Source organism: Egretta garzetta, unplaced genomic scaffold, assembly GCF_000687185.1.
Source record: "Egretta garzetta isolate BGI_Z169 unplaced genomic scaffold, ASM68718v1 scaffold447, whole genome shotgun sequence".
Taxonomy (NCBI): Eukaryota; Metazoa; Chordata; class Aves; order Pelecaniformes; family Ardeidae; genus Egretta; species Egretta garzetta.
Genome location: NW_009260397.1, coordinates 1,242,447 through 1,267,392, shown reverse-complemented (window position 1 = coordinate 1,267,392; position 24,946 = coordinate 1,242,447). Strand labels below are relative to the sequence as shown.

The following is a 24,946-nucleotide window of genomic DNA, read 5'->3' as shown; positions in this document are numbered from 1 at the left end:
GACTGTTTTTGCAGTTTGCAAATGGGAACATTTTTTATATTACTTTACCAGGGGGCAGGTTGGGATGGATGATCACTGGTATGAAAGAAATTTAAATCCTTATGTAAATGAATATGCAAACCTCACATATCCGTTAACAAACCAGTAGGACGTTCTGCGCCACATTCTCAAAAACATCGCATTTCAACTACTGTAGCTAAGCACAGCTTTGATACTATTCTATTCTGATACCTTGGGAAAGTCTAGGTTCTTGGAGGCCTATGCTGAACTCCGCAAAGTACAATGCATTGTGTAAAGAGCTAAAAATATCACAGCTTTACCTAGGATCACTTGTAATTGAACCATCTAGCCTTCTAAGTGTCAACATTTGATTCCCTAATTTTCAGGATCTGACAGCTGCAGCTAGGAGCCTGCCAACTTTGCCCCATGCTCATTGTACTTTGTTTGAAGTACTTAAAAAGATTTCATAATCCCCGAAGCAGACAATTTATTCCTACTTTTTTGTGTTTGATGTAAATGAACTGGCTATTCCCTGCTGTTTCTTCTAAGTTCCATCTAGCTGTACAACCTCTCCAACCAACTGGAATGCTGTAAGATTGCTTTTTATGATTACAGAAAAAAGCAAAACACTAGCACCTAAAAACATAAGCCAGGATTGACCTTTTCGTGAATGAAGTGCTAAAATGACCTCAACTGGAGATCCAAATACTGGTGTGGGAGCACAAGCTAGGAAGGCACTGATTCTTCGATTGCCAAGCCTTGTGAGTGCCATGATACAAGAGGATGCAGCAAAGTGAGCCAAAGACAAGACAAGAAATACTGGGTATCGGAGAAAAATAATTCTTTGATTTAACTGTAGCATTTAGATAGGTTAAACATGGCAGGATTAAAAGCCCATTGTAAACTTCAGACAGGAAAGCTATTTGTTAAAAACCCCTCTTTCTTCCTTTTTGAAAATGGGGGAATTAAATGTAAAGTGTGTGCAACTGCAACAAGAAAGCATAAGGAAGCTCTTGGTTGTCAGAGAGTGCAAAGTGAAGGTTGAATGTACAAGCTCCTTCTGTCCCCGCTGAACCTATGTAATGCAACAGTGACTCACCACCACTACATTAATCAAGATTTCCTTCAGTATTGGCTCAAAGCTGGAGTAACAGAGCACTGGATCAGAAAATACAAATTTAAAAGCATAACATATCAGAAACAAATCTATAGCAAAAGGTTGTCTGGCGAGTGATGAACTGAGACTTTTACTGATGAGAGATAACCCGTTCACTTCATTTTTGCTTCATCACCTCTTCCCTGCCAACTTATTTGCCTCATCTATCAGTCCTGTCTTCTCACAACCTAGACTGAAGCAGGACTATTTCTGTAATACGCGTTTGCAGTGTACTTTAAGGAGATATGAAGACTACAGTACCAAGCTCCTATGCAGCATTTTTGGCAGCAGACCTTTACAAAAGAATTAAATATCACTATCTCCATTTTCCAGATGAGGAAACTGCGACCTTTGAAAAAGAAGCTATCAAAATGATCAAGAATTCAAATCCTTTCCTAGTTTTTAGCCATAGGAAACACTTTTTACTGCTTTACACTGATGCCCATGAGTACCGCTGCAGTATGCCTAATGAAGTAATGAGCAGGACACTGGCTTCCTTGGCCCAGTGTGCAGAAAGTATTTCACAAAACAGGAAAAGCGTCTTAGGAAAAGACAAACAGTTCTGATTTTAAGGTGATGGTTTTGTCCAAAGTGCTCAGTCATTTATTCTTCACTCCTTGAAGACTCAAAAAGATTTTAAAAGTCAAAAGCAGAACACATTTTAAGAAAAGAAATGCAGGTTATGTTCAAAACAGGTCTTGTCTTTTTTGTCTTGAGCCTCTTCCTTCTGTAAGGCAATTCACTTGAATTTTTCATTATTAAGGCTCTTACGAGGTTCTGTGCTTCCCTCCTACCCTGCTCACCTTGAATTGCTCTGGATCAGAGTATGTTGTCCCCCTCAAGAATAGGCACAACATGAATTATTTCTTACCTTACAGTGCATTTACAGATAATGCAAAACATATGTTGCTGTCTTGGTAATGCATTCTTGTTGATTAATTAACACTTCTTTCCCATCACATGTCATGAAACACAGACTGTCTGCTTACTGTTTTTATTTTTACTTAAAAAGTTGTCAAAGACTTTAGAAGCATGCCCACTGGGCTTGAAAACCTTGTAGTGGAGAGAAATCTCATGCAGTGGTGGTCTTACTATTGCTACCTATGGAGCACCTATGGAATGTTTACAGTATGTCATGGTAAAAGAAATCAACATCTTAATTCTTCAGTCTCTGTGCCATTGCTTCCACCTGTATTTTTCATCTTGATCTACAGAAGGGGAGAAAGGCAAGAAGGCACAAGTGAAATATGCATGGATTCCATATGACACAGGAAGCCTTTATGCATGAGTGTACACATACACATTTCCATACTTGATTCACTCTTTAAAACTCCTTTAAAATAAAATTGACTTTTGTGGAGCAGGCATGTCCTATGGGATCAGGAAGGGAGTTCCTTCTACAAAGTGCATGCCCTATATTGAGTAGTATGTAAAAAAAAAGCACAGAAACAAAGAAAGTGAAGAGTGTTACTCTTGATAAATGATGGCAGTGCAAATTAATACAATACAGAGGGCGTGAAAAGATATATTTATTCATAGAATGATGCAGCTAAAATACTCTTTGCTTTAGTGATTCTGCCTGTAAGTACACTTAGCAAGCTTTTTCCAAGCTGAGAAAAATTGTCTTAAGAAAAGTCAATTCATTTTGCTGACAAACCACTACCCAGCTGCAAGCAGCCTTATTCTTTGCAAACTTTTGAAGACGGAAAAGCTGCTTTGATAAGTACAGCTTCAAATAGAACATTGCCTGAGCTACGCTGATTGTGCTAGTCCAAGTCCGTATTGCAGATAAACTTCAGGAGGGTCTGGGAAAATTTTTGTCTTAAGTAAAAACTTTAGTGAGTAATAAATACAACAAGACTAACTGCATTTCTGAGAATTGCTGGTACTATGCTTTATGGTCGTATATCATATGGAGAACAGGTAGTAACAAAGATTTTTATTATACATCAAATAATAAAATTAATCTACGTGACTTGTCTCTTGAACTCCTAATCCCTTCATTAGTCTTGTTGACTTTTATAATTAGTTATTTACCATCATACCACTGTAATGGTATTGACATTATTTTGACTGAGTCTGTAATATTAAACCAGCCCAACACTAAGTCCTCATATACCTTTCAATCTCTTAGATACAATGTGAATAACTGAAATTAATAATTTGAAAATAGCTACAAATCAAGCACTGCTCAGTATAAATATTGGAAAGCCTTTGAAAGCACCAGACAGCATTGTACTATCTGCACATTAAAAAAAAAAAAAAAAGTCTTCAAATATGTTAATTTTGGAATTTGGTGACAAAAAGAGTCCATAAAAAAAAAAAAGGAAAATCTGTTGCAATGCTGAGGCCACATAGTTTGACAACATATTATAAGAATGGATAAGACAACTGTAGAAGCAGTTATTGCAATGTCAAGTTAAAAGGAAATTATGGGTTAACAAAAATTGATCCATCTCTTACAGATTTCCTCTTCCTTACATCCACTGTTACATTGCATACCTCATCCCCTTTCAGAACTTCAGAGCCTTCTAACTCCTGGGCCTGACTGGTCTTCTGCAGCATCTGCCTCTCAGTGCTGTTCATCTCTTCCTTAGCAGCCTGAAGTTCTTCTGCCTTGGCTTCCTTTTTCCGGGAAATTATAGATGCCTGCAGGATCATTAAAAATGCATATGGACAAGCAAAATAAAAATTGCCTTGTTTAATCATTAGTAAAATCCACTAAGTGTCAGGCATTGCATCACTGAAACCACATTTTAACTGTCAGAAACTGATTTCCATTAGGAAATGCAAGCATGTCTCTGCAAAGAAGGAAGCATTGATTACACATTATATACAGTGGGTTAAACCACAACTTCATTGAAGTTAATTGCAGACTCCCAACTTTCTCCAGTACAGCCAAGATTTCAAGCATTCCCTTTCCTCTGGGCTGCATCAGGAGGAGCGTGGCCAGCAGGTCGAGGGAGGTAATTCTGCCCCTCTACTCAGCTCTGGTGAGACCTCACCTAGAGTACTGCGTCCAGCTCTGGAGCCCTCAGCACAAGAAGGACATGGAAGTGTTGGAGCGGGTCCAGAAGAGGGCTACTAAAATGATCCGAGGGCTGGAGCACCTCTTTCCTCCCAGATTCATGATGATATATTTTACATTTTACATTTACATTTCTTCACCTCATTTTTTCATTTTCATTGAAGAAAAAGGTAGGCATTTTAGATGCTCCATTTCTTCTACTTAGTCTCTTTTTGTGCATATGTAAGATACACCAACATGGCTTAACTGGAAAGTTACCCAAGATTTCACAAATGTCATAATACAGATTTTTTTATAACTCCAACCTACTCCAACCTACAGAAATATGTTATACTAACAGCAGAACAGAGCCACTAAATCTTGGCAAATAGCTAGGAGACGATGAATAAAGCAATACAGTACAGAAATAGCGTAGATTACAGATTATTCTTTTTTTTTTTTTTTTTGAGTCTAGAAGATAAAGCATTTAAAAAATATTTCATACAAGGCAGAATATTTAAGAGTACCTAACATTTGACCAGAAGCTAACAGATTTGGGAACATAAGTATATATTAGTTCAGGGGAAAAAAAATAAAAAATTTATCTCCCCAAAGTATACTGTATAAAAATATTTTAAAATAACACAACACATTAATTTAGATGCATGCGCATGAATTCAGAGGCACAGTTGGTTTCTTCATACAAAAGGGAGAACTTAAAAAAAATGAAGCAAAATACACACTAACGAGGTTAAAAGGACCAGTTTTATTCCTAAAAATATATCTAACAGAATTCTGCTGGGGTAGTATCTCAGCTCTTTGCATCATGAGATATCTGCAGTGATAAATGGTGGTACAATATATATGATTATTTTGTGAAACAGGAGCCAGTCCCTAGCAGAACAAAGCAAAGACCACCACATGCTTTCAACTCACAGCAGCAACCTGAACTCCTGGAGTCATTCCTCCATTGAACATAATCATATCACAAGCCAGCTGGTCTTTGGTACCAGCACATTATGCAGCAGGCTTTTCTTTCGGGAAGAAGAGCATCTCTTACAAAACAAAATGGTGCGTTTCATATTGCATATGTGATTGAACTGCAGTATACATTTTGTCACCATTTTTTTCCTCCCACTGATACATTTTACTTAAGCCTTTTTATTTTTTAAACCGTCACTACAAGCATCACCATGAAAATCTTCAATAAAATCAGCAGCGGTACAGGTTGCCTGGAAAAGAAAGCGCTTACATTTCTGTGTAAGCTCTGAAAATCTCAAAAGCTCATAAATCCTTCTTATAACTTGTGAATTCGCTAAGACTAGACCCGACAGCCTATTTTATAGGAAGACCGTTTCATAGCCTCAGGATGAAAAAAAAAAAAAAAAAAAAAAAAAGAAAAAAAAAATCAAAGAGTACCTTCTTAATAGACATAGCAGGAAAAATAGCATGTGGTCAAACAAGGGATGTAACTGAAAACAAGCCTTGCATCCAGGGCTGATGACTGCAGCAGTCAGCCCACATGCTGCCATACAAGAATCCATCCACAGCTGGAGCTTTACCAAAATAGCTCCTCCAAAATGATCCTTCCAGAATTACTGTGATGCAGCTGATGGCAACACCCAACAGCTTAAGGACAGCAGTCAATACAAACTCACTAACATGACCGAAAGCAATTGTTTCACTTAGCCCTAAACACACATACGTTCAACAGCTATTTATTTTCTTTTTGTCCTCCATTAATTATGTATTCCTACTGATTTATGCTAAATAAAGGAAAGAAAAAAAAAATCAGTATGTAAAACAATCACTGACTGAGATTGCTCTACTGCTTCTACTTAAAAAATGTTTTGTTCCTTCTTACCTGTTGGCGATACATGGAAAATTTACTATCAATTGGCTCATACTTCATCATTCTTTTCTCAATGAGCTGATTCATTTGTGCATTTACTTCATTTATCTGCAAGACAGAGTAGAAAACTAAGGAAATGGAGCTTTATTTCTTTGTCTTCTCCAAGAACTAAATGCTTTGCAAACCAGATTTACAATCCATTTACTTCCATTTTTAAAACAGAGAAGCAAACCCAAAAAACTCAGTGAGTCATTAAGTGTTGGCCAGGAAGATGCTGGTTTTGGCTTTCCAGTTCTGTGCCTTTATGATAAGGCAGAAGCATGACGTTGGCAAAGTAAACTGGTGTACATGGAGAGAAAATGCATGTGAATTGGTACAGACAGAGAAAAGACTGATGTTGTGACACACTATGTAAAAATATAATTTTATCTATATTAACTAAAATTCCTTTTCACTCAACCCTTTATCAGAAGTCTAAAGGGAAGCAAATAAAGACAAAGAGATATCAAATTTCATCAATACGCTGAAGAGTCACAGACCACCACATTCCAGCTCTGTGGTACCTTCTTTCTACTGCCACAAATTGCACTTGTTTGTCCATAGTCTCAAATTGTTGATCTTCATTCTAGCTGAAGCTTTAGGGCCTACTCCGTCTGGAAACTCATAAACAGGTACTTCAGTGTACTGCCTGCAGCTTTTCCAGTCCTGACTTAATGCTACGCTGGGACTCTCATCAGCCATGGAAACCACAGCCCTAGCAACCTTCCTTTAATTCTCTGCTAACTAGATGAGTGCTGATAAGCAAGTAGTGTAAATATGTGCTGCAGTCCAATGAAGTCAAAATAACGCAGGTACAGTGCTGGGCTTTACTCTAATATTTCTATGAGCAATATCCATGTACTTTGAAAGCTAAGTATTTAAAAGAAGGTGCTCAATAGGGCTAGAAATACTCCAACACCTGAAAAAAAAATCTCCAGTAAATTTTATTCCTTTACAAAAGCTAGAACAGGCCTGAATTTGAAGACAGCATAAGAATTCCTTTCTGTGAATAAATTCCTGGTTTACATAGTATAAAATGCATGAGGGTAGCATGCTTAGTGCAATCCAGCTCCTTTTTAAGGCACTGGGATAATAGACGGCTGACTTTAAAAAAAAAAAAATGCTGTCTAAGGCCATGCTGTGATAACAGCCAAGTACATTACATAGTTTTGTTATCTGTTAAGAAGAACGTACTTCCAAAATATAACAAATTAAAAGGTTACCTCATGGAAAAGAAAAAAACCCTCAAACTTGAAGCTTTTTAAAATATTGCCAAAACCCCAACAATACTCTTGGAAAAGAACAATGCACAACAGGGCTTCAACTATGCCTAAAAGAAATAACTGCAACCCCAAATACTGTTTTGATTAGAAGAAATAAACCAGGAAAGCACAGGCTGAATCACAGAGCTAGTTTAATGTTTCAGACCTAATCTACAGTTGAATAACGCTGTCGTCCTTAAAAGTATAACAATCAGGATCCAAAACAGCATTGGGCTGTCACTGATTTTACTTTTACAAAAACTAGTCTTAACCTTAAAATAGAATGTCTTCTTGATGACATTTGACTACTGATCCAAAAAAACCTGTAGGCGTTTCTTTATTACATTACTTGGGCATGTTCTGTGTGTGAATGCACAGGCTACTACGATGTTGATGTAGTTGATGAACCTCTCTGCTTCAAGACACATGAAGAACGGTGGATGGCAGCCCTCACGCCCACGGGTAAATCATTCTCTGATCTATTACAAATACCCTGTTTCCTCATTATCTATATTTCACAGCAAAGCCTGAGTTGGAGATCCTGGGAATATTAAAAAAACAACTGATAAGAAAAGACATTTAGACTGAAGAGTGTACCTTCTAGTATGTAAGACTGGTCTTCCTACCTCAGGCAACACCATTGCAAATTTTCATCATCATCAATAGAAATACTAATAACGAGCGTTCCTCTAATTCTTCTAGAACATAATGTTACATATTTAAACTTTGAGTGAAATATATAAATGTACTTCTGGGGATTTTTGCTCATTCTAACACCATTGCTTTTAACTTCTAAAAAAAAATCTGGAAAGGTAAATCAAGTATTTGATCCCAAAATTTCATTTGGTCTTGCCAACTAAAACAAACAGTATAGATCTATTCCAAACACTAAGGAGTTCTCAGCCATTGCACATTGATTAAGACATTATAGTGCTGAAGATGTATCACACAGAGAATGTTGTTCACCACTCCATAAACACTCTCTATATATTGGTATAAACTCCCTTGACATCAGGGAGAGTTTAAAACAAGTGAAAACTGAAGCGGGTGTGTGTGTGTGTGAATCAAACCTTTAGTGCTAAATCAACATCTCTGCTCATACCATTGCAAACTGCTAACACCATTTTCTAAATGGCATTTAAGGATAGGGCTGGGTTTGGGGGCTTTTTTGTTTTGTTGATTTTGTTTGGTTTGTGGGTTTTTTGGGGTGGTTTTGGTTTTTTTAAACTTGTCTGACAGTTTGTATTTAGCGATTAATACATCTTCTTTTCTTTTACAACTGAAGGGATGTTTCTTTGGGAATTAAACATTTTCTCAAGGATATAAAGTAGGGATGAGACAACTACAGCGTACAAGAACCTTAGACTATGCGATAGAACACAAGTTAAGTTTGACCTTGGTCAACTTACCTTGATTTCAAGTACATTGAGATCAGATTGACTCATAGCTGGCTCTGCAACCACCTTTTGTAAGAAATATGATGAATTCTTCTTGCTTTCAAGCTCTCTAGGTATTTTTTCAGTAACCAGGTATGAATTGAAATTTATCTCCTCTTCTAGTTTCTTCATTAAACCTTAAAAACAAATTAAATCAGTGTGTGTCTATGAAAGTAATGTAGTAGATAATTAAGTTTGATTTCACCACCACATTAAAGTATTTAGCAGCAGATTACAATAACAACAGCATAACATTTGAGTCTTCTTTTCAATGCTCAAAGAAACAGGTAGTTACTCAATTTAGATTTTTAATCTGGATGTTAAACAATGTATTATGTACTATGGATATCTGTATCTCTAATATATAACTATTAACTCCTTGACAGATTCTTTTCATCAACGAACAAGTAAAACCCTTCTTACATGAAGCTCTAGCTGAATCAGATGCAAAAATTCAACATGCAGCATTGATACAGAAAAAACGTAAACCCTATGTGTGTCTTACACACATCAACATACTGGATTCCATGTCACTTTTTTTTGTGCTGTGAACAACATTCTTCTGAAATTTTAAAAGTTAAGAGCTAGACTCGGGTTGCTTATGTGCATTCAAGACGAGGGGCAGCAAAGCATGTCACAGCTATGCTGACTTGCTCAAGAGCTTTTTCAAAGCTTGTATCCCTTGGAACTTCCCCAGCTGGAGCAGTGGAGCATCTTGAAGTTGGTCCTACTCGCAGATGGCTTAAGTCGTTGTTTCATGTGAATTACTTGATCTACAGACAGAAATTATCTCTGTGTGAATCCTTTATCTGCACAAAAATCATAATTTGGCCTAGCTCATGCTGGCATCTAAAAAGGCCTTAAAATGAGCAGAATTTAATGTATGCCTACTTTAAGGGCTAGAACACTTATAAATTCCCTCTCTGTAAACAGCAGACTGTTTTTTTTCTTGTAAGAAGCAGCATTTAATCTCAGGACAATTTAATTCTCAGTAAATAAACTGAGAATGCTGAAAATAATAATAAAATAGAAATGAAGGAATTCCTGAGCAATGTAAAAAATTCTGTTGAGAAAAGCAACCCCATTTATAAGTTTTGATCTACACAAGCTTGATGCACACTGCACGTTACCATGCTTATGATGACTTGGCTCTTGCCTGGGAGAGTAATTTAGCCTCCTTAACAGATCTAAGTTATAAATAGACACAGGTACATACAGATAAGAACAATACAGAGCTAGAAAAATGCGAAAGAATAAAATAAAGCATCTATTTAAATTACATTACACAGTTTTCCGTTGGCAACAGGCAGTTTAGTGCAATTACTCCTCCGAGACACCTGTGCCAAGGACTACAGTAAGACTTGGCCGTTTTATGTCAGAAGAGAGTGGGAATAGGTATTTCAGAATATTTTTCATGATCTAGATGACTAAAAGGTAAGTATCCGAGGTACTTTTTAAAACTACTTGCTAGAGTTGGAGGGTTTCTTGGGGGGGGGTGGGGGGTCTCTCCATATTTGGGAGAATATGGAATTGCCATGACATACCAAGAAAAACATGAAATTCACAATCTCTGTCTCTCATATAATGCACAAGCAGAGGAAAGCTTGACTGCAGAGATACAATAGTACAGCTGATGTTGCTGAAAGAGATGGGAAAGGATGTAGGTGAAAGCAGTTTTGGGTTCTCAGGCTAGAAAGGCTACCAACCATATCACTGATTGACAAAAGGAGAAGGTTAGAACAAAGTGAAATACAAGCCTAGGAAAAGGGGGCCCCCATTATTCTGCTGCTGTTTACCTCTAGAAACACTGTGCTGATAGTTCGTCCTCACTCCCTGCTCTCAGCTCAGACTGAAAGGAAAGCTACTTGGTTTAGCTGCCAGAGAGGAAATAAGCCATTAGTTCTTGAGAAAACCTCAAGAACTAGAAGAAAGAAAACAGACCCTAGGGAAAGCAGTGTTGCTAACAAAGTCAAGCTAACACAAACTAAAAGTGAGCGGGAACTCCTCTTTTCCAGCAGCTTAGTTTGTTCATTTCTGTGTTTATGAAAAGCAACACTACCACACAATCTTTTCCCTTTGTGGAAAGGTCATTTATCTTGTGCAAAACAAACAGCATCAATACTGGTTTCAGCATGGTAAGTGGAGTTACTCTACATATGCAATAGCCATTACCTACTTAGCAATACAGCTATACCCTGAGAAAGATGCTTGGACTTACTGAGAGACAATTCCCACTTCTTTCTTCCAGAATAACCTGATTCCAGTCTTCCTCAGCCCACGGCAGAGCTGGGCAGGAGGGACCACATTTTAATGTCTCACTAGAAATCTACCACCTCTGCAAAAGCAGCAAAGCTTCCCACGTACACTGTGAGCTGAATTATCACCTCAGAACTGACTAGGAACACAGCTCCCAGTTTGATATTTATAACAAAGATCTTTGGTGTGGAAATCAAAGTGATATCAATTAAATTATTCTGTTAATTAATATTAATGCTTTTATTTAATCAAATTAATTTCTTGTTTTCCTCTTGGTAGCAAAAGAAGTCTGTATATATAGCCTATACTTTATTTCTCGTACTACTCCGGTTTTATTATAAAAAAAAGTACATGCCTAAATAATTTATTGTAGATATGACACAAAACTCAGGAAATAACCGTGTCTAAACAATTGCTTTCATAAGAGCGGGGATCTCCTGACTTCACCTTGATCACTATCTAGATTTATTTCTCAAGTAACCTGAGAGCTGTTACCAACTTCTTTTAAACACTGACTGGTTCTGCATCATGCTTACTCTTGACAGTGCAACAAGCAAAGCAGCAAGTTAAAACTTGACATGTCAGTGGGGAAAGACATGATGATATCAATATCCCTCATGACTAATGTAGTTCTTTCCTAAATAGTTTGGATATATTTTTCCTCCTATACAATTCAACATATGGAGGAGTAACCACCTAAGAACTATTTTTGCTCTTAACAGAACCTTAAAAAACAAAACGTAGGGCAGCTCTTGTTTTAATCTTTTTTTTTTTTTCAGTGAAAAACATTCTTTTTTCAAATTCCCAGGCTAGAGGAAAGAAAAGCAAGCATACTTTAAATCTTTCCATTACACATATAAATTTTGGTTTTAATGTTTTAACACTGACTTATGGTTACAAAATCTACATACGTAAGCTGCACAGAAAGTCTGGCTCTGTGCCCTAAGGTTATTTTAGCAAGGTTCTGCCAACCACGTATTTAGATGTGGAGAGCTATTAACGGCAACTCCTCATGTTTTCCATTCAATTTTTTTATTATTATTATTACAAAGAGAGGGAGAAAGGATGGGAGAAAGAGTTTCTTAGTGCTTGCTCAGTCATGTAGGAAAGAGGCAAGTTTCCCTCCAGAATTCTGCTAATGGATCTAAAACTTGATTCACCTTGCAATCAGATTCCTACTTCTGTTCCCTCTACAGGCTATCAGTTGTGCATCCTATGCCCAAAGCATTTGCAACAATAACTGTGTCTTTTTAAAAAGGGGGAAGGAAAAAAAAAAAAAAAAAAAAAAAAAAGAGAGAGAGAAGCAATTGGAGCACTTATTTTATAGACCTATCTGCCAACATTTGTTTACTATCACACAGGAAGGCCATAACAAAGGCAAGTCTAGAACAGACTTCCACATGGCATTCACTTACAAAGTCTTCACTTCCCTTTCTGCAATCATCCTCAATAACAGAGTACTGAAATTATTCTATCCACAGCTTCCAATGACATCGCTTCCAATTTCTCTGTATTAAACAGAGGCCTGGGACACACAAACACTGACAGATTATCATCAAATCATCCTTTCGATATCTTCTTGAAAAAAACTAGTAAGCTTCCTGAATTTGCCATTGTAAGTTATGCTTTCCATGTTTATAATTATTACTGATGCTCTTTGAAATTTCTCTGACCTTTCAACAGTCTTCTTGAATTCTGGTCAAAGGACACAGCGTTGCAGCGATGGACATATCAGAGCTAAAAAGAGGGGTAATATAACTCTCCTATTCCATTTTCTTCCATAAATAAATACATGGACAGCATAAAATCTTTGACACTAGGAGCTCCAGTTCTACCATTTTTACACCATGACCCATGAGTCCTTTTCAGAGTCACTTCTTAGGAAATAGTCCCACAATGTATGACTACGTTGCATATATATTATTCCTAGAGGAATGTCATGGCATTTGGCTATTCCTTAAAATATATACTGTTGGCATGGGCTTGGCTTCCTAAGTGATTAAGGGCACTTCAAATCAACAGTCTGCTCTCCTCATTATTCAGCCATTTCTCCAACTTTTATCTCACCTGACAATTTCAGCAGTGATCATTTGCTATTTTCTTTCAAGATTATGACATGAATACTAAACAAAAAAAAGAGAGCCAGACATTGATTTCTGTATGTCCTGATTAGAAACACATCCACTTGGTGATGATTCCCTGATTAATTTCCTTTCCAAAACTTTCGATAAACTCCTTTTAATCCTTTTAACATAAGTGATATTGAATTTTTGCTGCCTTGTTTGTTCTTCAAAATGGAGTGCAAGTTAAGAGTCAATGGTCTTAAAAAAAAGTCACAGTAGTACTATTAATCTTACCAACCAGACCTGTATTCTTAAAGACGTCAAGTTAGCTTAAAAGCACTTCACCTCTGACTTTGCATCTATTGACAGTGACTTTATAATAAAAAAAAAAAAAAATCTTTTAAAGTTGGAAATAAAGTTCCACTTAAGCCTTTACCAAACACATCGATAACTTTAATTTTAATGTGGTCTGCAGTGTTGGTGGAGATCACTTAAACTTGGAATTTTAGGGATAGTTAGTTCTGTGGAAAAGAAAATGTTAATGCTTTCATTCAAGTGGAATATTTAAATAATAGCATCCTAAATTTCTATTTTTCATCAAGTGTTCAGAATGATATAAAATAGACACCTGTACAAAGCAATTCCTCTTTGACTGGTATCTTTGATGTTCTCAATGCTCTCAATCTATTACTACATATTAACTTAACGAAGTAGATAAATTACACATTTCACTGTTTATCGACAACAATCATCTTAACACAGTCTTTTAATCAGTATTTGCAAGCTAGTCATTCACTTCTTCATATTTCTGCCAATGAAGTGAACAATAATGTTCCGTAAAATGGACAAAGATCAAGAATTTCAGTAATTCAGTTAGCTTCTTGGCGTTAACAATTTGTGTCTGTGCCAGAGATATTCAAAGCAAAAATATGGCAATCTTGCTGAGAAAGCATGAACTAGATTATTCAAACTAGTGGTCAGTGTTAATATAAATACTGTTCATATATGGAACAACAACAACACCAAAACCACAGAAACTGCAAATTCATATTAGTGCTACCAGCAGCAACGGCCTCTCTGTAGTTAAACAACATACTGAGGAGCACTGAAGTTAATAAACAGGGAAGGAGCGTACTGTGGAAATGAGTATGATCACTTTTAGTCTACAAAGCACCTCCTAACAATCAACTGTTTTTCATGATACAATAAAAAAGCTTCTAAATAGTATATTTCTTAGAGTTAAAAACCTACTAACCATAAGCTGTATTTTCCTGGCACAGCTCAAGCAGGCTGATGCTAATTGCATGTTAATGATACTCATGAATACGTGCTACTTGCATTCTTTAAAGAGTTCCTTTACATTTCTTCAAAGTACTTCATCCTAAATTAATTATAAGATGAAGTAATCAAAGCAGCATGCATCCATAAGCAAACAAAAAAGCTTCTACTCATTAACAACTTCTATCATTTTATCTTGCTTTGGAAGTAAAAACACCTTAAGTATTAAAAATGGAAGAAAATTATTTTAAAGGGAAGTATTAACTTCCAGTGAAAATCCACACCTACCAACCAGCCGTTGAATTGTCAGCCTACAAGCTATACTGATATGAGTAGGCAGCTGAGGTACCAAACTGCAGCCAAAGGGAATTTTTAAAATAAAATAAATTGTGCTAACTGTAGACCAACAAAGCTTTTAAAATAAATGGAATCCTATTCAGTGCACTGTGGTCACCTAATTTCAATTATTTAAAAAACATAGTTGGCATTCTGCAATTGCTACAACAGGCAGTGTCTTTCTAACTACTATAGGGGAAAGCAATTACAAAGCTAGGTCCTGAAGTCTTTGTTTGGGCAAAATTTCAACGCAAGTTTTCTTAAGTAATGACTCCAAGTTTTCCTTTGGAACATCTAAACAATTTTTTTTTTTTCCTGCAAGCAGGACTCAAGATAAGGAAATTAAATATGTTAACTTTATTTTCATCTCAATGATTAAATGACATATTTACTGGGTTTTTATTATGTTACCTTTGCTTCTGTGAACTGAACCCATCAAGTTTCCATTGGCCTTAAACCCAGAAACTGAAACAGAAATGTTGACACAGCTTTGCTGTATAAACTTTCTGATAGCTACTGCAAAAATGGAACAGTTATAAAACCCACTGCAGGTCCCTTTGAGTAAAGATGATAGTTCAGACAGTCTTTGAGTTCCATTTGTGGTTCAGTGGCTGATGAGCATCGTAAAAACATTAAAGTAAAATTACAAAGTAATAACAATGCAACATGGTGGTGAATGAAAAAAATCTCTAACTCAAAACAGCTGCCAAAGCAGTTATGTGATGCAACTGGAATATTAAATATACTTGAAAGAGTAGGTCAATGACTTACTTTACTAAGTTTAAATCGATAGTTAGATCCTATCATTTTGGAAGTAATTTATACATATAACAAACATAACTCTATGGCATTATTTTTTACCACAGCAATTTAGAATGCTACTGGAAAAGCCCTGTGAAAAGGCCCATTCTGAGTCTTATACCTTCACATTACTTTACATACAGTAAAGTATTTCCCTATAAATCAACCCCAATGCCTGTATGAACAGCACATAAAACCTCTATCAATCCTGTGATGTGTTATTAATAACTGAGTGCAAGAGACAAACTGGAAAAGGTTAAGTGATTTGCAAAGATCACATACATCTGAAACACTGAACCCTAAACTGACTCGCAGTTTTGTTGTCAAACTCCCAGGTTAATCCTTGTTACATTTCCTTCAAAGGGATTAAATAATCAGAAACCTAGAGGTTGTAAAATCGTAGCCTTTGGAGATGGTTAGTTACACATTTATCTACTAACTGCAATGCCTTCCCACCTGCTATTTTTATAAATGATCATAGACTACTAACTTACTCCACAAGTAGTATAATTTATTTTGCTGAGGTTATTTGCAGACTGAGATATCACTGAAAATAAGGAGAAGCAATCTTGCTATTATTAACGTAATACAGCAACATTCAACTCCATCAGCCACAGTCGTATCATGAGAACAAAGTATTTTCATATGTAAACAAATATATTCATATATAAATATATAGGCTTTAATATATAGATATATCTAGCATATATTATATATACTTGTATATATATAATCATAATCATATATAAATGTGTGTATATATAATCCATGATCTATAAAAAAAGCTCTATTAGGAAGTAGCTTTATTTTTTGTACCATACAAAACTACAACACAAGATTGCACTACAGAAAGAAACAGGCCTTAAAATTTTTGAAACAAGTATTTTATGGAAGGTAACTAGAAAAAAAAACAAGTCTACACTGAATAAAGCATAGTATTCAATGTATTTGTAGATTCATTGAGAAAATTTAAGTAGCAGTATTTCACTAATGCCCAATTACAAATACAAAAGACATAAAACCTTACTAAATTTGTTTGTCTTTTCTAAGAGGTTTCTGCTTTTTCCAACCCTTTGTAGTTCCACTGGTTTTTTTTGTTGCAGAGTATCATGATTAGTATTTAACTGTTTTAAAATTTTTAAAAAGTGGACCTCAGAAATATGACCGATATCATCTTCCCTTGTGATTGCCTCCCCCATTTTGTTGTGGCAATGCAGGCTTAGGATCTCCAGCATGTGCCTTTAGAACACAAGTTATTTCTTTCTTTAGATTCTCTTAAGTTCCTATATGCTTTTTTGGCACTACCATATTCCTGACAGCCATCCAGTTTTGATTTCATTTCTAACAGAGAAGTGTAAACCCCCAGCCTTTACAGATTACTACTTACTTTCAGGTTTTGAATCCACTACGGCATGATGCATCTCTTTCAGCTGAAGCTGTGCTCTTTGCAGTCTCTGCTCTGCATGGAACAACTTTTGAGAGAGAGTTGGACACACGTAAGCTCATTTCTTTGAAATGCAGATTCAAACAACTAAAACAAAAGAGTATCAAAAAGAATCCCAAATATAAAAGATGGTAGCTATAAGCATCTGGCGATTGTCTGTTACACAAGGGAACGTGTCAAAACAAATTTTCAACAATTGGCCTGGGTTTATTTCATATTCTCTAGTGGTAATTAAGGAAAGTATTCCTGTACTCCCAAAGTGATTTTTTTCCTCTATGACAGAACTTCATTAAACAATTTTCAACCAAAAATATGAGTGGCTTGAACATTAGAAAAACAACAGAGAAAAAAAAAAAAAAAAAAAAAAGAGAAACAGAACTAACTATCCTTATACTGCAGTTCTTCAATGCAGCTGATCATCACAGCAATCCACTGTCCAACTTGAGAGCACACTGGAAAGCTCATTGCCAAACAACACCCAGTTCATTAGCATTTTTTGTGATTTAGAGAGATGCATACTAAGAACTGGAATTAACTGGATATCACATTCATCTTACTTGTGATCTCACTCGGGTGCAAGCAAAGACCCAACAGCTTGAAAACTTACTGATTCACATTGATTCCACATCCAGATATAGACTGCAATGCTAGAAATCTGGGTTGTCTTCCCCTTTTATACAATGCTGAAGTTCATGTTACAGAATTTGGTGAAATGATATAACAATATGGCACTGGACTTTAATAAAGTATCTTGTTTTGACAACATAGCTCAGGAATAAAACCCACCTTTATATGCACATGTCAAGTGCTTCCAGTGCTTCCTTAGGACACCATCTTTGTCAAACTCGGGGACCAAAATCCCAAGGTTGCTCCTGATTACATATTCTCCCCACCCAGTGAAAAACTGAGGTAATTGTTGTGTTACTCGGCCCCTGAAATCTTAGTGCAGATGCACAGAGATACAAATCAAACTAAGAAAATATTTGCTCACAACCATAAATATAAAGAATTCTCTTCGGGTGCTACAACAGAAGTCATAGAACATTTCCTGGGACTGCTAAACGATGATGTCAGTGGCAGCTGAGGCAGCCAAGTACCTTGAATGAGGTGTTCAAAACTTGCAGAGTCAAGCCTCTTCCCTTAAAGTGTACATAAATATTTTTATCTTAAATGGGAATTAATTTTTTTTTTTGTGACAAACTCCATCCTGTTGTTCCTGATGTACTTTTTTTAAAAAGCATGATTCCCAAAGGTCAACAACTATTTATTTTATTTTTTGTCAGTACCTGATTTTTTTGTTCTTGTTTCTGTTGAGCCAAAGATTCTTCTCTCTCTTTTTCTAAGCGAAGCTGTCTTGCTATTTCAAGCATTCGTTGATGATTTTGTACTGTCTCCACCTACAGCAAGTGGATAAATAGTGCATGTTACTGTCAGATAGTTGAGAAATACATTAAAGAGATCATGTGTCTCACAAGCCCACTTAGCGCTTCCTTTCCATACATGTTACTACTCAGAAATGACAGCAAAGTACTGGACTCAAGATTCTTAAAAACTCTGGACTAACGCCTAGGGAGATTCCCTGTGGGTCAATTAGTTATTCGATTCCTTCCTAGACATACAGTATGTTTATCTTAATCCTTGTTTGCATTCCAAAATCAGAGTTGCAAGCCAAGGATTATGACACCGAAATGTAACAGCGTTACTTCTCTTATTACCCTCTTCTTAAGACGCTCCACTCTTTTGACGAGTTGATCCTTCTCCTCTTCCATTGCACTGATGTCCTAAAAAGCAGAAAAAAATAGAAAAAGAAATGTTAATTTATTTACAGTATATAACGGATTGGACTAAATTCTGTTCAAATTAATATGAAAATCAGAATTCTTCTCTGAATACACTGAAGCAGTTATAATTTTATTGATCTATGATCAGAACATCCAGGATTCCTATCTCTTCTCTCTTCCCCCACAGTTCCCATTCTCTTTATGCTAACATTCCTTCACCTGCATCCTTGAGTATTAGTGTGAACATTTAAAATAAAAGCAGGTGTGTTTCTCTAAAATAAAAACAAACAGAAACAACCAAGGAAAAGCCAGCATGAATTTAACATCTCATACAATCAAACATATGTTCTTAATGTTACCATCATTACCCACTTCCTGGCAGACGATTTTGCATGAAGTTGCATACAAGTGATGTTTGCTGCCACTTTTTGTATTAAAATTGTGTTAAAAGAAACACTTTCTAGTACTAAAACATGTATCCAATTATTATTCTCCTTTAATCCTACTTTACAACAGCAGAATTCAGAGATTGATAGTTATGAAAGGCAAATAAACTCTCCAAATTTAGGCCTTATTTCAGCATTTGCTTAACTTGTCTATATGCCTTACTGGAAAGCTGAACCTGCGCTTAAATATTTTGCTGACACAGGGCAAATGCATTTACTTAACACCTTAGCCACACAGGATCATGATTTTTGTTGACTTAAGCTCTTAATTCATTCATCACCCTCTGAAATTATTACCCTACATCAGTAAAGCAAAAGGTTTTGTATCAGTTTGCATTCACAGAAAAGGGAGTTCTAATGTTTGAAAATCATGCTGAACAGAGTCTTGGCAGTCTTGTTTCCCAATCTGCTTCAGAAAGCTCAGTTCTAGACATGAGCGAGGACTTTCTAATCTGTTTGCCAACAAAGAACAGTTTCAAAAAGGCAGCTGGAGTGGCTACCAGCTCTGTCCTCTACAACTTATGCACTGCAATGAGTCCACAAAAACAACAAAAATTGCACTGACATTCAAAAAAATCTAAACAAAAGTTGTGCAATTTTGTCAGGTTTTTTTACCCTTCTTATTTCTGCAGTAGATAAACCGGATGTTTTGAGCTGCTCACACTCTTTATGTAGGTTCTTAAATGCTTCCATCAGTTCTTCATACTATAAAATGAAATAAAAACCATGCAGAATGAGCTCTGTGTCTAAGGGTTTTCAGATCAACACATTGCTTCACTACTAAGACAGTAAAAATAGAAATACAAATATAGTGAGAATAAGAATTAAAGGCATTTTTTCATCACAAAAGCATGCTAACTTATACAGCAAAAATAAGAAAATCAGTGAATTATCTTCCATTTGAAGGTACACTCAGAAGTTTCACAATTTCTTCAATATTTTCACATCTTCCCTTGTAATACATAGTATATTTTCAAAACAGGAAGATAAGATGTTATCTGAAAGAGACAATGCTATATTAACAAATTATTCTCTCTTTACTGTAAATCTGTGTATATCACATACTTAAATTTATCAGCCCAAAAAGGAAGAGCTTGATCTAACAACATGGCTGATTGAAGCAATGGGGCTTGAATTTATAGAGCACTGAGCTTCAATCCAGCAAAGCTGTCCAAGGGCACACCTGACTTATGTGAGAAATAGTTTTGACGCATTGCATAATCATGCCCTCGGTATAATATAGAGATTGATATATGTAGTTCGGTAGTTAGAAAGAAGTAGACAGTGTGCTACTTCCACACCAGTACATTGCCCACCAGTAATCTTAAACTGAGAGGCAGTGTGAAAGTCTGTGTGGGTAGAGAAATAACAGGGGACAGAAAGAGTTTAGAAATATAGATAGGAAATAAATTTAGATTCGACTTGGAGGAATGCAAGCTGAGATATAAGGAAAGATAATCTCCACAGAAACAGCCATTCAAAAAGATGGAAAAATCTAAGAAGAGAATATCAAGTCATTTTTTACTTCCTGGAAAGAGCAATTGATATGAGTGTTGAGCACAAAATGGCAACAGCAAAGGCCAGTTCAAACAAAGGCATCATATCCCTAAGCAGTGAAGCAGCAGTCCCATTCTATAAAACCCTGGGGAACCAGCATCTAGAATGCTCTGTTCATTTCTGGTTGTTTCAATATCAGGCACAACTGACAAGCTGGAATGAATTAAAAAAAAAAATATCAATAAAATGGCTACTGAGAAGAAGATAAAATAATAAAGAAAGAGCCAAATAAAGGCATGATAAGGCATGCACATGCTGGACAATGAAGAATGAGTTACAAAAAAGTAGGAGTAAAAATGCAGATGGCCTGCATTATATCACTTATGCATTACAGAAGTACTTTAACAAATAATGAAATAGCAGGTAGTCTCTGAGCAACCGTTTTCACAATTGCTGATGTCCAACAGCTTTCCTTTATGTGGATTCTCTACCTCTTTCAAAAGGGGAGTTTAGAAGTCTTTTCCTTATCAGGACACAAAATTTCAAGACTAATGGAAAGATTCAAACACGGGCATAGCACAGTTTGCCAGGTCACAACAAAGAGAAGGTTTCTCACTTTCACCAAACAAAAACTGCAGCTACCCCATGTGCATCCAACAGAAGTGACACGCTCAAACGACCAAAGAACACCCAGGTGCCTATAGCAGAAAGAAAGATTCCTGGCACCTGAGGGCAATTCACTGAAGACTGGACAGCTAGATTTACACCTGAAGTTGTTTACTTTAAATTATATACTGCAGCAAATCTGATGCCCAAATCACAACACAGTTGGGAAGGTGGCAAGTACTCAGAGTCTCTCATTTAAATAACTTACAAAAGTACATTTGAGCTTGATTCTATACACCCATAAAACTTGACTGTGTTCTAACATTTCCAGACTCACATGTTTGAAATGTGTCTGTTAAAATAAACTATTGCAAGCCTGTCTATCTAAATACCTTAGGCTAAAGTTCTTTAATTCCTTAGTATCTAAATATTTGCATGATAATGTTAAATTACATTAAGGCACTATATTACCCCAGCTTCTGTTTTGAATTAATCAGCAGGGCATTAGTTTAATAAGATGGTTATATTACTGTAATCCCAAAAAGGAACACATCTTACGTAATGGAAATAATGGAGTTGGATATTTATACATATTAAGTCTGTGACATACTGAAAAAACATACAATCTGTATTCCTTTCTCTCTTTGCTACTTCAGCTTAGTTATTTCAAGTTATAAATCCAGTATTGTTAGTGGTAGGGAAAAAAAAAAAAAAAAAAAAAAAAAAGGCTCAGTCAAGCTTCAGTCAGACTATACAGCTTTGCCGGCGCACAGTTAATAAATCGAGTTACCTGTTACAAACATTCAAAACCGCTGTGATTTTGCAAGTCACTATACATAACAAAAGGCACAGAAAGCTGGATAAAAATTAGGTAAATATGTACCTCAGATAATACAGATCTAAAAACATAACTTTGGTTCACTTTAAGCTTTACATTTCAAACCCACCCACTCTGACTATCTAAAATCAACATTTAATGCTCACAAAAGAAGTGGGAACATAATGAGTAGGAATGTACTTATTTACAAAAAAATAAAAGGTTGAAGCAAAAGTGGGATAAGGCTAATACAAGGCACTAAATACTATAGAATCAATTGACAATCAGGAGACATTGGCTTTTGGTCATAACATTTTCTGGACTAGTTTGAAGTGGTAATTTATAAAGTTAGAAATATCCACATTGTAGTTCATAGGGAAAAAAAAAAAAAGTGTCTAAAAATCAAGAATAAAAGTCCATCTTGGCCAACATGGCTCTGAACATTACTTAGTACCCAGTACCTAATGGGCTTAAAACCTTTTAATTCAATGCTACCTATTAATATACAATATCAGGGTTACTGGAAGGAAAGATGGTAAAGATATATATTTACTATGAATCTTTGCTCACCCTTGATTCCAACATGCTCTTAACATAACTCATTGAACATGTATCTCAACAGTAACTCCCCAATTCGTTTCTCTCTCCTCCTATTGGCACTTTAATTAACATAAAATGTTGGCATTCATGAAAAATGGTACCTGTTTGTTGATGTCAGCCACAGTATCATCCTGTAGGAACTCGGCTGGCACTTCCAATTTTACTAAGAAACGTGCCAGGTAAGCTCTTTTCTTGAGTTCATTGGTCCGCTGAAGAAGCCAGTGTAAGACGGGATGAATTACAGGTTTGCTTCCAGTAACTAACCCTTGGAAAAATGCACTCCTATACAAAAACAACAAAAAAGAAAATACCAATAAATCTCAAAGTAAAGAACACTGTCTTGGAGCAAACAATTTGCAATATTTTGGCATTCCCTCTCCACTTGCCTAATGATTTTCTTAATGCTGTTAAAAGAGAAAAGACTCATGATGCCAGTTTGGTATTTATGATCCCAATTCTGCTACCTTGAGACAGACAAAAACCCCATAACACACCAAAAGGCTAAAGCCAGCATAACTAACTCTTCCTTTTCTCCGATATTCTTCGGGAATAAAGGCAATGTGGGAAGAGTGTGGGTTTTCTGGGTTATAACCTGGAGCAGGAGGGTGCGATCCAGCCTGGGGCGGCTGGTCTGAAAGGGATGGGGAAGGGACTGACCCTGCCAGTCATGTGGCACCCTCTCCTGGCTGACTCCGCTATAGCAGCTGCTGCCGCAGGGGCATCCCGTATACCATCCTCTATAGGGACAAGGGAGGAGCTGTCTTCCAAGGCGTTACACATACCCACTGGGACAGCCGAGGTCAAGTACATGCAACTACTGAATTACAGGTAGTTACCACATAAGCTATAAAACATGTTTTACCGTGATTTGTAGACAAAAAGATACTTACAAGTCTGATACACTTCCTGGAGGTTTGTACTTAAGGATACCAAGGAGACTCAACATTCTTTTAGCTGTTTGTTCCGGCAGCTCCTCTCTAATGTCAACAGCATGCTAAATAGTCCAAAAAGAAAAAGAAAAAAATCCACTGCTTATCCAAATCATGTTAATTAACTTATGACACTAAAAGAACTGGCTAGGTTGGGTGGGGCTTTAAGCAGTCTGGTTAGTGGAAGGTGCCCCTGCCCATGGCAGGGGGGTTGGAACTGGATATCTTTAAAGGTCCCTTCCAACCCAAACCATTCAATGAACCAGTCAATGAAGTGAGATGCTCCATACAGAACATCCTTTTTATCACCAAACTTCAATTCTCTTCTAATGGATTTTTCTCCAACATATGTATTCAGGTAAATTTGTTCTAGGTATACATTTTCACTGCTCATGGGACCTCATCTATGCAGACAAACTGATTACTTCCACCAAGAAAGTCAGATGTCTAAGCACACCAATGCATACATATCTGCACCCAGATGTATGAACAATCCCTTCTGATCTTACACACACTTTTGGTAGCCTCAAAGGAGAGGGATTCAGTATCTATTGCAACAGCTAAGTCATGAGCTTCAGTTCCTGCTCTGTGTATGTGTCCAAGACACAGCCTGACTTTTGACTTAACAACACAGCAGTTGTCAGTATGAACCAAGTTAAGATCTGCATCCCAAGGAAAAATATACAGTCAGTCTGGGTGACAGAGACCCAAGTATCCCTGGCCCAAGAAACATTTGCTGGTTTGCCAAAAACACATACATGTATAGACAGCAAAGATTCTTGCCAGTCACATTTATTTCCAGGAAGATTGATACAAGCTGTTTTGGTAAACCAAACATGCCACAAGATTATACAGAGCCAGACCTAAATAAAAGCAAATGTCTTGTGTCAAACCCATTTAAGATGTTCGCCATTACACAGGTCTGAGCACCTGATTGCCTTCCTTACCTTTGGGTCAATCTCCCCCAGAACATCACTGAGCAGCTGCAACAGCTGCATTGACTCTAAGGAGTCAAACGTGATTAAATTGTAGTTCTTCCTGAAGGGCTCCTGATTGAGCTTCTCAACAATGAACTGGATTTGATCACTCATAATCGTGTCCTGGAAAAACCTCTGCAGAAAAGACAGAAGAGATGTCAGGAGGCCTCAGCGGGGAGAGGGCGCTGGGGGCTGCCGGGAGGGCGGGTGAAGGCACCACCTCAGCGAGGCCCACGGCAGCCCAAAGGCGGTGAGCTGGCACCGGGCTCGGTGGAGCCCGGCCCAGGCCGACCACCCCTCAGCCCCGTGGTCGCCCCACGGCCTACGCAGGAAGGTCCGGCCCCTCACAGAGGCCGCGGGGGG

At 36.8% G+C, this 24,946-nt stretch overlaps 1 protein-coding gene across 1 annotated transcript in view; it reads right to left on the bottom strand.

Moving 5' to 3' along the window:
• IFT81 (intraflagellar transport 81) overlaps positions 1-24,861 on the bottom strand; it is a 42,187-nt gene extending 17,326 nt beyond the window's left edge. The window contains exons 1-11 of the mRNA XM_035898594.1: positions 24,804-24,861; positions 24,554-24,706; positions 23,568-23,671; positions 22,779-22,959; positions 19,773-19,862; positions 18,646-18,711; positions 18,217-18,327; positions 16,874-16,958; positions 8,726-8,889; positions 6,028-6,123; positions 3,659-3,805 (exon numbers count right to left, since the gene is read on the bottom strand). Of these exons, the coding sequence (XP_035754487.1) occupies positions 3,659-3,805; positions 6,028-6,123; positions 8,726-8,889; positions 16,874-16,958; positions 18,217-18,327; positions 18,646-18,711; positions 19,773-19,862; positions 22,779-22,959; positions 23,568-23,671; positions 24,554-24,697 (1,188 nt within the window). The 5' untranslated portion in view covers positions 24,698-24,706; positions 24,804-24,861. The remainder of the gene's footprint in view (positions 1-3,658; positions 3,806-6,027; positions 6,124-8,725; positions 8,890-16,873; positions 16,959-18,216; positions 18,328-18,645; positions 18,712-19,772; positions 19,863-22,778; positions 22,960-23,567; positions 23,672-24,553; positions 24,707-24,803) is intronic.
• Between the last annotated feature and the right edge of the window lie 85 nt (positions 24,862-24,946).